This window comes from Branchiostoma belcheri, unplaced genomic scaffold, assembly GCF_001625305.1.
Source record: "Branchiostoma belcheri isolate BF01 breed outbred unplaced genomic scaffold, Haploidv18h27 scaffold73, whole genome shotgun sequence".
NCBI lineage: Eukaryota > Metazoa > Chordata > Leptocardii > Amphioxiformes > Branchiostomatidae > Branchiostoma > Branchiostoma belcheri.
This window is the reverse complement of record NW_017804387.1, coordinates 482,095-497,056: the sequence shown is the minus strand read 5'-3', so window position 1 is coordinate 497,056 and position 14,962 is coordinate 482,095. Positions and strand designations below refer to the sequence as shown.

The window sequence follows — 14,962 nt, the reverse complement described above, 5'->3', positions numbered from 1 at the left end:
ACACACACACACACACACACACACACACACACACACACACACACACACACACACACACACACACACACACAGACAGATCGTATCTAAAGGTATCTGGCCTACATCTGATCAGAGCTCCCGCCAACTTGAGACAAGCTTAATCGGCAGGAGTTCTGGGAAGGGTTCTGAATGTGTGCCAGGGGCTTCACGGTACCGCTGTTGTACTTACTCTAGAAACGTGGTGACGGTGTCCCTGCTACAGTTGGACCAGGCTAGCGGACTGGTCTGTGTGGTTAGCAGGTGGGACATGACGTGTGGCCGCTGCTGGGGCGGCGTCTGGCACCCGCTCTTCTCGTCATCGTGCTTCATACCAAAACTGGAGTCAAATTTATACATCATGAGGAGATTCGTAAAAACAGTCAGAAAATTGATCCGTGAATAGTTTCATAAGGTTGGTGAATATAGCAAGTGCAAGGTCCTTTATTTAAAACCACTTGTTAAACAAGATGACCTTGGTTTCGATGACTGGTTTACTGCACAAGGGCACATGGTACTGAAGCAGTCAGAGTGACCCAATCAGAATTGCCTTGATATGAAAATGACAGACAGTCATCGAATCGCTGGCTGTTGTTTAACAAGTGGTTGTGAACAAAGAACTTTTCCATTCAGTTGAAAATTCAGTAAGTGAATGATTAACTTTTTTACTGGAGCGATCGTCTACCCCAATCAAGAAAAGAGAAGAACAGATGAACCAAGCCGTTAGACATTTCTCTGTGCTCACTTGTGTCCGATCTCGTGTGCCATAGTGAAGGCGACAGCCAGCCCCGTGTCCTCGTTGATGTTACAGCTGCGGTGCGGCTGACACATGCCGTACACCTGCGCCAGCCCCAGCGTCCCACACGGCTCGTTCATACCTGTACAGATGTCGTACCTGCAGTGAGAGACAAACTGATGAAAATTTGGTTTTCAGGCATCCAATACAATTTCGGGGCGGCAAAACTGGAAATATCCCGGCCCACATTAGCACATTTGCATCAGTGTGTCATATTTTGGGCGTGTAAAACAACACAGCAACAAGCCCTAAGATGAGTTTTTTTTTAATTTTCCGGGTGGTACCCCAAACTCATCCCAGGATCCAACCAGGTACCGTTTTCCGTCACTATTTTGGCATTTTTGCTCCACGAATGTCGATATACATTGTTTCAACTCACCATGTAGATAAGTGACTAGAATATTATTGAGGTAGAGGATAAGGAACTGCGAATTCTGTCTTAATTCTGCAAACAGTGCGGTTTGAACGTCTCGTCTCTATAGTAGTAGTAGTAGTAGTAGTAGTAGTAGTAGTAGTAGTAGTAGTAGTAGTAGTAGTAGTAGTAGTAGTAGTAGTAGTAGTAGTAGTAGTAGTAGTAGTAGTAGTAGTAGTAGTAGTAGTAGTAGTAGTAGTAGTAGTAGTTGTTGTTGTTGTTGTTGTTGTTGTTGTAGTAGTAGAATGGTTTATTTATTTAGAACCTCAAACATACACAATACGCTCTGACAACAGACTCGCAGGCAACCCAAATGGATGCCTGAATTGCTCTGTAGTCAACACAAAATATCGTTAAAATATGCTATCAAAAGGTTATATTGTTAAAACATTATTGCACATTATTACACATTGCTAAAATTCATATTAATTATAAATATTCCTCAGCTTTACACATTACGCTGATGTGGAGTTATAAATGGTAGTCCATATGGTACATTTGTATGGCCTGGGTAGTGACTACCTTGTCAGAAGGATGGCCACGTCGTGGTGGTTGGGGTGCATCTCGTCCTTTGGGTTGATGCTCTTAGACCACTTACAGAAACTAGACATCGTGTGGTCAGCGTGGTGTGAGATGGACAACTCCTCCTGTCGAAAAGAATAGTTGAAGGGAGTCAGGCTACGTATATGATGAATGATATCTACATGTATATACATGTAAAGGGTACAGAACCAAGCTACAAGGTTCTGCGCGAACAATTATCAAAGGGGTGCTAGTGTAACGGAAATGAAAAGAAACCTACAGTGGGGGTCGCTGGGAGACAGACGTAGAATGTCCAGACTGTGCATGATGTACAAAATGACTAATAAACTGGTGGATGTACCAACCACTAAGTATCTGATACCAGCCCAGAAAAGAACAAGAGACAGTCACGCCTTCAAATATCAGAGTAATCAACCAAGAATTGAGGTATTCAAAAACTAGTAATTCCCCAGAACTATCGTAGACTGGAACTCGTTGCCACCAAGCACAGTTGGGGCATCATCACTAGAAAGCTTTAAACAACTCTTGCAATCAAATGTGCAAAGATTGAGTGTAACAAGTCGTTCGGTGTGATATAGCTAGCTGCCACCGCGCCGCGTGCCTGCGAAGCTGGTGTGATACGCCGAAGGGCGGTTATACCGGCTATATCGATACAGATACAGATACATGTTATAGAAATTATCGTCAGAGATATTGCAACCCAATTGGAACTAGTGTAGCAGATAACATCAAATTTTGGAGGGATCTTTCACTTTGTGATACAAGCACCAAACTTGGTATAAATACTCATGAGACATTACTCTTTTGAAAAAGTACGCGGGCCACTTGATTTGACTTTTGGTACTGCAGCTAACCTTCCGGGCTTTGTATCTCCTGTTCTAAACATGCTACAGTCATCATTTTTATGTGGTAGAAAGCTGTTAAAGTAAGGAAGAAGTGAAGTTGCCGGTGCAAAAATTTGCTCCAAGGGCGCTTTTTGGTACTGCAGCCGACCTTCCGAAGCAAAAAACGCGCCCTTGAAGCAAATTGTGCACCGGCAAAAAACGCCTCTGCAGGTTCAACCAAAAGTCAAATCAAGTGGCCCGCGTACTTTTTCAAAAGTGTAATGTCTCATGAGTATTTGTACCAAGTTTGGTGCTTGTATCACAAAGTGAAAGATTATTTCAGTTATCTGCCCCACTAAACAGTCAGAAAACAAAGGCGATTTAACCTAAAGATCACCAAGACACCAACCCAACACCATCTGTCTGTCTGGAAACAAAATAACTCAAGAAGGCTTGAATGGATTGTCTTGATATTTGGGTAGGTCTCTATAAGACCTAGAAATGATTAGATTTTCGGCCCCTGGCGGCTTGTTGTGGTACTGCAGCTGAACTTCTGGTTTTGAAATCTCGTGATCTAGACAAGCTAGGGTCACGAAATTAACAATATCATACTTTGCGAAGTGATAATAATTTCACCAGTGTGTTGCATGTTACTAGATAGGGGCTCGGGAATACTTTGCAGAACAATTCTGCTATTATTAAGAGCAGGATTTTAAATGTAATCTATTTACAGGTGGCCATCACCACGCATATGATTTACAAAAGCACGTAACATGACATGGAGGTATGAGATCGCCGAACTCTAGTTTACACCTCGTGATATTTTTATTAATGAAGCTTCAAACACATTTGTGGGAGGAATTACCATAACAGGTGACTATCGCCTCTTCAAGATGTCAAACCTGAGACTAGACTGTAAGGTTTGAACCACTCACACCGGGGAGGACCCCTCCCCTGCTCTTTTCGATAAATGTACTGGGTTCTTTAATGTGCTCAATGTGTGACGGGACCTTTACATTCTATCCGAGAGGACGTCCCTAACCGAAGGAGTTACCCATGGCCATTCACACCTGTGTCAAGTGATAAAATGAGATGAGGCCACACCGACTTAATTTTATGGATGACATCCTCTGAAGACCCCCAAACTAGTGCGCGCGGGCGAATAAAAGAAAATTTCGGCAAAATATAAAAATGCTACTAAACCACAACTACCATGGACCACCCAGGCCTAGAGCCAGCACGTCGGCAGAACGTACCCCACATTTTCACGCTTTTCGGTGGACTTTTGGTCAACGTTGCATTAGAATTTTGCCTGTTGCAGATGACATTTTTTCGGGCATAACACTTGGAAACTACAGACGAGATGTTAACCTTATATGCGCGAATACGACCTTATACGAGTATGAGACGTTCTACCGAAGTGCTATGTATAATACATTACAGGTTTCGCGCAGGTGCAGTACGTTCTGCCGACGTGCTCCTAGAGCCAGGCCGGAGCCTCAGTGGACGTGATGACTTTTTCTTTTCTTTTCTTTTTCTTTTTTTTTGAGAACAAGCGAAAATCAATGCGCGCGCGGATGTCATCCATAAAATTAAATCGGTGTGGCCTGACAGGAAATGACAGATTCTGATTCTGGAATGGAAAACTTACTGGTTCCTCTTCCAGCAGCATTAGGCGCACGAGCACAATATTGATGAGGTTCCCGATGGACGGGTCGTGGTAGAGTCTGGAGACCTGAGTGAGAAGAGGGATAAGGAATTGTCTCACGGTTCAAACATTACAACGTCCACAGTTATACTTTTGTTTACGTCTAATATCTCGCTAGACGTGATCTCGTGGTGCTGGTTTATGCTTGGTTCAGTTGGGATTCGATTTTTTAGGTATTTAACTTTTAGTGCCTAATGTGCTTGTGTAGTGCTGGGAGTGTTCATAGAAGAGCACGTCGAGTCGGTGCGAACTGTCGATGTGTCGGGAGAAGGCTCTTTGTTGGCCTTTGTTGACTAGACCAGAGAGGTCCTCTCTCTTTTCCTAGCAACATGCTATCTGACCGTTTCAGGCATATTTCGTGCAATACACGCAGTAGTTTTGTTTTGTCCATTGCATGATCTCAAGGACCCTCAATTGCCTTCGATATTAATTGTGTCAACAATATTTACCGTTGATTTGTCCACTCACCATGTTTAACAGTGTGAGCACGTACTTCTCGACGTCATCGTCCCTGTGGTATTCGATCATCTTCTTGTCCACCACGACCAGAGTCTCCACGAACCGCTCCTTGCTGATGGACCGTCTTGCGCGTGCGCGGCCGCCATGTTGTTCGCCGCCATCTTGGTGGTGGTGGTGCTTGTTTTCCCATCGATCTCTTCTGATTTCGTCTCTCTGTCTATTACCTGCAATGTAAACACACACACCGTATTTTAATACTGCATTAACTGTCCGAAATTAAAGGAAACATGTCACAAATTCCGCAATTAATTCTTGCATCCAAATCCGGTAGATCTGGTACTAGTACATGTACCAAAGCCGTGACTAGGCACGTTGATTAAAACGATGTTAAAATGATGGATCTGATGACTTAGATCTATTTTTACTTATTTTTTCTTCAAAATGCTCACATTACACAAGAACGTATCTCAACATGTAATATTTTCGTCACTACTTTATTTCACAAGTCTCTTACACAGTGGAGGGTCGACTAAATATACTAATCTAAGCAGATTTTTTGGTGGGGGTAAGACAGTATCAAATTGGCCAGTCTGTAACCATTCCCCACCCAAAATCGTTGGTGGTGGTAGCGACAAAAAGGGCCATATATAAAAAGCAAACGATCTTCCACCATCAACCTCTGTTTGGAGAGTGTATACCTGCTGTACATACTACAGTGCCTTGGCATACTTTTAAGAACAATGATTGAGGAATGGCACCCCAGGTTGGTGTAATGGTTCGGGGCAGACCGAGGATTTCCTGCGCGAGACGGAGCCTGCACTCACCACAGGTGTTTTCTGATTAAACATAAGTCAGGAACGTTTGGATCTCATTAAGTGGCGATTTACTTCTTCGCGGGGGCGGGGGCCTTGGATCACTGCTGGGGACGCAGTTCAACTGGGTAAGGCTATTGTGCGGGAGACAATCGTTGGCTTTCCGATCAGAACAACGGGGCATTGTCAGGGGGAAAGTGCCACAGACAAACTCTACAAAGCCACTACCAAACGCTGATAAGGAGGGTTTAAAGACTTGAACTTCCGAAACTCATTAACTTGATGTACGTGACTAAGGTCATGCAATCCTCGCAAAGACCGTTTAAGATAAAAGGAAGCGTTACGAAAGATCTCCCCCTGTAGAAAGTTCAGGACTTCTACATTAAAATAGACATTTGTGCAGGTTTATTTCTTTAGCTTTTGTAAAATCCAGACGTATTTGACATTCTAACATGTACATTTTATTAGTCTATACATTGCTTTTGTCAGTGGCGTGCCCCCCGGAGTTACCCAGCCTTGAAGGTATGTAGTGAAGGCGGGCAGACAAGCCGCCGCCGGCCCGGCTATCAGACTACGGCTTCCTGATGACCTTCGAAACGGGACAAGCAGGTGGGTTGCAGCGTTGCTAAGTCATATTTACACAGTTAGGAGGTGTAACGGCGAAACCTCCATTGCCTATCGTGTAATGGCTTCGCTGCCCCTCCCCCTTCCGATGTTACATACTTGACCTGTAGGTTACACTGCAGGTGCCCAGGTCATGTCGGTGACAAACAGCAAGTGAAGCGAAACATTACATGTACTCCCCAGCTCTTCTACAAGGCATTAGCCTTTCACATTAGGCTGTTGATTTGATTATATGGATGACATCTGCCTGCGCATGAAGTTTCGTTCGTTTCCAAGAAAAAAAGTTTTTGGCCATACTGTAAATCGTACAGAGCAGTTGCAAAATGTGCAAATATATGAACTTTATCGACACAATACTTGAAAAGTACTTTCGAAAGGTATATAAGCCGTAAATTAAAAAAAAAAGGAATATTGGAAAGCAATACTAATGACGTGGAATGCCAAAATCAATTCCAAAGGAAAAGAAGAAAATGTGAAACTAGAATTCCGAGATCTCATACCTCCATGAAATATGATCTTGATATGTAAATGTAAATTTCTTCTTTAATTGTGCAAATGACCTCTGCATTAACATGATATATGCATCGTGATGTATGTTAACTTTTGATTAACTTACAGATGTCCCAAGTATGACATTCTCATCATTCACCATTACGAAATCATAGAATTTTCGCATTAATTATGCAAATTAGGTCATCATTTGCATAATTAGTATCTGTTGAAGTTCGGCCTGCCATAGGTTACATACATTACATGTATGTAAGTAGTATAATGTAAAACACTGTAATTATAGAATTTCCTCATTAATTATGCAAATTAAGTCCTCATTTGCATAATTTGCATTTAATTATGTACATCTCTCTCTCAGCTACCTACACACCAAAAATAATGAAAATATGTTGTTCCTGTCTGGACTTATTGGCTTTTAAACATTTCGCCAGAAAGTGCCCTGCAGTTCCAGAACAAGCCGCTAGGGGGCCCAAACTCATGTGACTTCTTCCCAAGCACGAGAGCTACCTTCCATCAAAATTTCATGACCCTAGCATGTCCAGATCGCGAGATATCAAAACCGGAAGTTGCGCTGCAGTACCAAGGGAAGCCACTAGGGGGACCAAAATCTAATCATTTCCAGTTTTCGTCACACCCTACCAACACACCAAATATGAAACCAATCCATCCAGGCGTTCTTGAGTTATCTTGTTGACCAACAGACGGACAGACGGACAGACAGACGGACGGACAGATAAACCCAACTGAAAATATAACCTCCATGACACATTTCATGGAGGTAAAAATGAAAATGAAGTCTATTATTCGCCATATGCATACCATACTTCGTAGATTCCACGTAGATTTCATAATGAAACTTTTTTTAATTCGCACGCTCGCTTCGGTTTTTTTGGTTCGAATAGACTATATCCTCCATATAATCAAATCAACACGGCCTCACAAGCCTTAAATAGCAGTATTTTTCAGACGAAGATGTCGCCCTTATTTCTTCACACTGACAGAGATCAAGTGCATGTTGGTACACATCCGCCAGCCTTGGGAGGCGGAGGGATATATATACATATATATATATATTTACGCGAGGGAGGTCTCGGCCAAGGTTGCGACTTTGCACAGTATCAATGTTGATTGAGAAAGAGTTGAGTACGCGATGTGATGCCGGATCGGAGAGGGAACTAATTCTAGGCAATTTAAATGATACGTGGTTTTAAACATAGTCCAGACGACAGGTAAGGAATGAAATAAAGTACAGTCCTGACACGCGCCTCGTGATTGGGGGAATAGTAATGATTTGCTATGAGGACGGCTCTCGGCTGCGGCCGTGATTCTTCTACAAAGGAAGGCAGTTCACAAACAGCAAAACAACTGCATGGAGACTGAAATAAACTGAACCACATGCAAGGTTGCGAACGTGCATGCAATCTGAGGTTTATTTCGCTCGGAGCTCAGCTAGTCTGTGTTACGCAAACTCTGCCTCCCCCGGCTGGATGTTGGGCGGCCTGCAACCGTAAAGCGATTTAATCAGACTAGAGTTCAGCGATTTGCAACAGAAAAAAAGAAGCTACAAAATGAGTTGTAAAAACATTCTGGGCTCCCTGTGAGAGCAGCTATCAGTATCAGCCATGTCAGTAGGCACGTATTGCAGTCTGGTCTTTTATCTCGTCCGAGTCCATGTGGCCCCAATAACGTGCGGGATTTTCTGTCTGGGAGCAAACATCTGCCGACGCGCCCGGATAAAGCCGTTATGCGGCCAAACAGGTGGTTCGGTGAAAGTTAAAGGCAGGCAGGATTCACACAACGCTGGTTCTGGTCCGGTCCCAGAGTTAGAACCGCCCCGGGCCACGTGGCAGGTTTGGACCGAGTCCACGCGACTCTCTGTTGACTGAAACATGTCTCCGACATTAGCAAATTAACGGGTGTGTGTGGGGGGGGGATGCCCCACGACAAGCCACGCATTGTATTACTTTCACACTTTGATCTTGCTAGATTCTGACATTGTTAAATGTATGGAGACTGACAGACCCTTTTGCTTTCTTCTATTTTGGATTAATGGATCATGAATCGAAGATTATGTCATTATGTCATCATTATGTTGCCATTTGAAGTACGTTTAAAGGGACCATGCCGCCGATTCAGACAATGATGATGATATTGATGGGAAGACCTTTCGAGAGGTTTTAGAGTGAAAACGATGCAAAATTACGCGAAGCTAAACACGTGCCTGTAAAGTCACAGGCGGGCAATAACAGATCATATATACTCCCGTACATACATGTACACGTGTGTCTTCTTTCATCGTCATTCACCTTTCCTTCCGACTTGCCCAGTCTTATCTGTCCGACTCCTTGTACGAGTGGGCTCTAAGCCAGTCTGTTACAGTAATTCTAGAGACACAGGCACGCTTTCAAAGCTATCCATTTCCTCGACCCTTCCAAGGTACTACACAGGGTTTGGTCTTACACTTTAAAACATCTGTAGTACGCTGTACGTCTAGTGCCCAGGGACTTGCCCGCTGGTCTAAAGCTGGCTAATTTCTGTTCACAGACGTCTACTAGGCACCATGCCAACGTTACACAATCACACATAACTTGAGGACGACTCTGTTACCAGCCCTGGCAAAGGAGTTATGGATGTGTATACAGTGTACACAGAGGGCTTTCACCTCCCTAGGTACAGCGCCTCAAGTGAGCCGTGACTCAGTGTCACACGACGTTGTCACAGTGTCTTCAGGTGTAGACACAACATCCCTGTACACAGCCTGTCCGGACAAGGTGTCGGGAAGACACGTGTTTACACACAGACACCTGTGAGATAGCATGTTGAAAGGGAAGACAATATGGAGATATAAGCGGACGTGATCAAGGGCAGAACAATCCGGCGCGGTTGGCAAAGAGTGTTGGTGGGAGGGGGCGAGACCTCTTTCCTGTCCTCCGACCCCCGCGTCTGCCTCAGCTGTTGTCAAAATGTACCTGTCTGTCTGTCGTCTGAATGTCATCTTTGTTTACACTTAACTTGAACATTGTTGAAAGTGAATCGGTCCACACGGAATTCCGACTATGTGCACTATGAACCAGCACACTAATCATAGCTCCGCGCGCCGGACTACCTGAAGACACAGATAACCGTGGAAGAAAAGTCACATCTGTGTCTAGGTATGAAAGAGATTTGAAATATATTTTTGCTCATCATACCATTAACTGCTGCGAATATTGATGATTAACTGAAGACTTTAATGTCTGTTTAGATGAGTAGAAACAAATCGCCACGATAAGGGAATGATCCCATCCCTTGTGTTACTCCAGACACCTCGGCAGTCCCACTACAGTCTTTTAGTTTTACCCAGAGATGAACCACCTGCACCCGTCAGATGACAGGAAAACACTTGGACTTGACCTCAGCAGCCAGCAACCAAAAACAAAACGCGACTTCAGGATGTGATATTTCCAACCTTCCTCCTTAACTGAAAATTTTCATTTCCAAACGCCTACATAATCGAAATAGTTCATCATTAAGCAAAAAACCCCTCTGAGTCGAGTAATTGTCACTACCGTTTCATTAGTCTATTTCCCTGTTTATCCTTACCCCTACAGTTGTCAGATCCGATAGCTGGAACTTTGGATACTCTATGATCCTCTATCCACGAGCTAAAAACATGCCAGCACCTTAAAGTGGTATGCCAATATAATAGAGGGACGCGTCCTCAGTGTTGACGTTCCATGTAGGAGGCTTTTAGATGTTGGGAACTTGACATTGTACCTTCTACAAAGTGGTCTACTGTGAGCAGGCGTGTGGCATTTCTGGTGAAAAGCAGTAAACTGCCGACAATAGCTGAGTCGGAGGTCGTGTGGCGTAGCGGCAGAGTGATCGACTCGGAACCAAGAGGCCCCGGGTTCGACTCCTGACATGCCACCGACCTTGTACCCTGGGGAAAGGCACTTTACACGACTTTTCTCACTTTACTCAAGTGGAAATATGTATAGTCCTGTCCTGTATTTGTTCTCTGCGTTGGTGGCGGCATAAGATAAGTTGAAAAAACTTGAGTGTGCCGTCACCATGTGTTGCTGGAATAAAAAAAAATAGCTGGAAAATAATTCTAAACAAACTCCAAAATATGGAGCTCGTTAAGAACTGCTTTGTGTAACACGGGAAAACATTTCTTGGATGGAACTGCCAAGTTTTAACTTAAAAGTGGTGTTTGCTTGATCAAAGGCACGGTATAGTCTCCACCAGAATTCTTTTGCAGGCTGAATAAATCGTAGAAATCGGCCTAAAAAGGATATTAATTGGCCAGAGAGGGTAGCCGGCCAGAGAAGCTCCTTTTGCCTGCCGGGTTGTTTATGGCCTTAATGATCTGAGGTGCTAAGCTACTGTCCTTGTTCCGTAGATGAGGGGATTACTTTTATGCCTTTTCATCGTACCGACATCTCACAGACTTCTTGGCAGGCAAATGGAGCTTCTCTGGCCGGCTACCTTCTCTGGCCATTAATATCCTTTTTAGGCCGATTTCTACGATTTATTCAGCCTGCAAAACTAAAGAAGTGGAGACTACACGGTATGCTCTGACGGGGGTATCGGGAGGACAACTCGATGTGCTGGTGTAAGCTAACTCTGCAGGCCCATAGCGTGTATTTAGAAAACCAATGAGGATGAATGTCATTTTGACTGTGCATCATGTACAAGTGAGAGAAATGTCCTCTATAATCGTATACAAGATAAGTTTCTCAGTTTTAGATAGAACAGAAAACATCGTATTCCTTATGGAACTAGACAGCCCATGTACTAGTATTATGAACTCCATATGTCCATACCGTGATCTACAATTGAGTTAACAAACCAGGAGAAGTTGAACTTGTACATAATCGTTCACATAAAGCGACGGTCACAACCCACCGTGCGTGCTTTTTGTCCGTACGTTTTTTGGGAGGCTACGTCTGCTACGTTTTTTTTCTAAAAACGTGGGGAAGGAGTGGCGTCTACGCACATCACTCGCACGTAACTCACACGATTGGACAAAGTGTAAGAGTGTGGTCTGCACGCCAAGTCTGGCCGTGAGCGGTTGCGTGCATCGTAGGTTGCGCAAGTGGTAAGTGAGTTGTACGTGCTTACAACGTACGATCTCCGTGCGATTGCAACTTTACCGCAAGGAGGCCGTACTCACACGTGCTTCTTCCGCACGGTACGTACGGGGCACGCGCGTCGCTCATACTCGCATGCACAGGTGGTGAATCCGCAGACCGCACGTAGAAAAAGTTTTACATGCACTTAAAGTTCTACGGCGTGTCTGCGTGCTCCCAAATCCGTAGGATTCCTTACGGAGGCGGTACTCACCACGCACGGATGCCCTGCGTTTGCCCACGTTTTTGCACGTAGACAGCACGCAGAAGCACGTACGGCGGGTTGTGACCGAAGCTCTAATCCTCGGGACTTTCACCCTGTCTCCAGTTTCCCTGTTGTTTGTAAGTTGAGTTGCCTCACTGTTGTACCGACCCAGAGGGGTAGTAAGGGGTAGTAAGCTATTTTACTTCTGTTTTACAGATGACCTGCAGTTAACTTGTAAGAGCATAAACGTACAATAAAAGTCTTTCATACATTGACTGTGATCTGAGGTAATTTGCAACAAACATTATCATATTTGTGCCTTTACTCATCAAACTACAGTAAATTCGGCATTGATAAACGATCTGTCACTTCCTCGCGGCTGTCACAATGTGACGATCCCCGGGAAGAATGTTATTGTCAACAACCGAGAGGAAGGCGGCCACGTGTGCGACCAAAATACGCATGGAACCGCTTATAAGTTATAGCACTTGTCTCTCGTCTGTCCCGAAGAGGTGGTGCTATCACGACTAGACACCTCGTAGCAGGGGGCATTACCCGTCCTTTCACCATGGAGGTACGTGCACACAGCTATCAGTAACATCGTTACATGTAACTGTGTCACTAAGGAAGCATCGCGAGACATCTTTGCTAAGCGACATAGACAGACGCTTGTCCTGGTCTAGCCTTGACCTTAATGAACTTTTACCCAGTCTCCAGTTTTCCTGTTGTTTGTAAGCTGAGCTGCCTCAGTGTTGTCATCAGCACCGACCCAGTGGGCCTCTGCTCTGACTCTGAGTTGAACATTGCCGAGTCACAGTTTTCACTACCCTGGATGCCAAAACTATTATCGGGCCGTTAGCCGTTTTCCTTCGGCAGCCAAGAGCCCTTCGCCCGCCTATCTAAATTACCGCTACGGGGGGGAGTTGAGCCCGAGGGGTTTGCACACCAGCGGGCGAATGGCTTGCTCTTGCGGCCCGGAAAGCGAGTTCTGGCTTCCAGGGTAGTTTTCACTGACCCCTTCTATCTGCGCCCTCAACAGTGGAAGAACAAAGCAAATTCCCGGGTAACATGGCTCTCCACACGTCACTCAACACTGACAGCGTGACACAACGTCGTGCAGAAGGATAAGTCGGTTCTGAATTCCCGGCGGTCGCGACCACCCCTGAAATGTTATTGTAAGAAGAAAAGTCTTCTCGCCGCACAGCGTCATCCGAACGTTCAAGCATTGTTCGCATTTATTTATGGCAGCTTTCGAGCTAGAAAAATACATCAGCACTTGGCTAAAGATGGCATTTCGATGGTCGAATGCATCACTGAAGATTTCCGGAAACTCGGAAATCCAAAATAAACATAATTAAGGCTTGAAATATGTTATAATTGGTAGACGACTTGTCAGTCGTTTTCCTTGTCAACAAATAATCACTTTTTCATATTTCTTGAGACCATGTGATTCTGTATTTTCAAACGTGCAATCAGAATGAGGGTACCGAGGATCATGTCACAGGAAAAGTCCATGTGTAGATGCCACTAACTATAACATTGAAATACCAGCGTTCAGCCCGGATAAAGACGCTTAAACACTTGTTGACATGTGAAGACCTGGTAGCTTTATTTACGGACGGCCTGCAAGATGGTTTTATCCTTGCTACATACACGTATAGTTGTGTCTACCCAGTCAAACTGTGTGTAGATTGTTTAAGCGGTATTCAAAGACTTACATAAAGACTTTATGGTGCAACAACGTTCAACCGGGTCATGACCTTACATCGCTCTCTCACAACCTTCTCTCCAAGCAGAGGTTGGTGAGGAAGATTGTGACCTTTCTATCATATGCCCCATTTTCTGTCAATACTCCAAAAGGGAAAGTAAGCTTGGCAGAAAACCAGACGTCCAGGATATTAACCCTTCCGACTGTGGAATGATACATTTCTTAATGGTGAATGATGGGAATTTAATACGTTGTGACATGTGTAATTACTTAAAGGTTAACATTAATGTGCATATATTATGTTAATGTAGAGGTTATTTGCAAAATCAATGAGGACATAATCTATGGCAGGTGGAACATGAACAAATACCAATTATGCAAGTAATGGCCTAATTTGCATAATTAATGTGAAAATTCTATGATTCCTTTATTTCGTTAATAGTGAATGGTGGGGAATTGATACCTTGTGACATGTAAATGTTAACATCACTATGCATATATTATGTTAATGTAGAAGTCATTTGCATAATTAATGAGGACATGTTGAGATGAAACATTGCCAAAGGATAGGAATTTCACAAGCAAAATATAGTGATGGGATTTAAAAAAACACAATTTAAAATAGATGGTGGTAATTACGACCTTATTTCCATAGGCAATGAGAAAAAAAAACATTTTACAAAACCTTTCATGGAGGTATGGAATCTCCGAATTCTTGATTGCTTAGCGTTTGTCATGTTTCATATCACATGACACAAAACAGGTATGTGGGTTAGTTTATGGAATGGAAGTATACGCGTTGGATATTTAGAAGGGGGTATGCTTTGTCATGGTGGCATGACAGCTGGCATGCGGAGAAAACGATTATCTTGTCAACAGCCAGTCATCAGACAATCTCATGATCACTTCGTCTCGATTTATTCGATTCTCTGAGATCTAGAGTACCTTCCATCTAACGTAATTTCAGGGCGGCAAAAAAATTCTCGATGAGGAAATCTGTCTGATATTGACATTTACTGCCGTTTCTCAACATATTTCGTCATTATTTCATACTTGAGGCGTTTGACACGAAAGCTAGGTGAGGTGTCTCTTTTTTGGGGTACCGACCATAAATAGCTTGAACCATGCACCATACGATATAAAACTAGCAACCGTTTTCAGTCAGTGACATCGCATTTTTGCCTCGGAGATGTGGGACAAGATTGAATCAACAAAACAATGGCCAGAAAATC

The 14,962-nt window shown here is 43.8% G+C and overlaps 1 protein-coding gene across 1 annotated transcript in view; it reads right to left on the bottom strand.

Annotated features, from left to right (window-relative positions):
* LOC109485153 (A disintegrin and metalloproteinase with thrombospondin motifs 12-like) overlaps nt 1-14,962 on the bottom strand; it is a 45,647-nt gene that overhangs the window by 14,792 nt on the left and 15,893 nt on the right. The window contains 5 exon segments of the mRNA XM_019788590.1: nt 209-355; nt 761-910; nt 1,746-1,870; nt 4,242-4,325; nt 4,767-4,981. Coding sequence (XP_019644149.1) covers nt 209-355; nt 761-910; nt 1,746-1,870; nt 4,242-4,325; nt 4,767-4,981 — 721 coding nt within the window.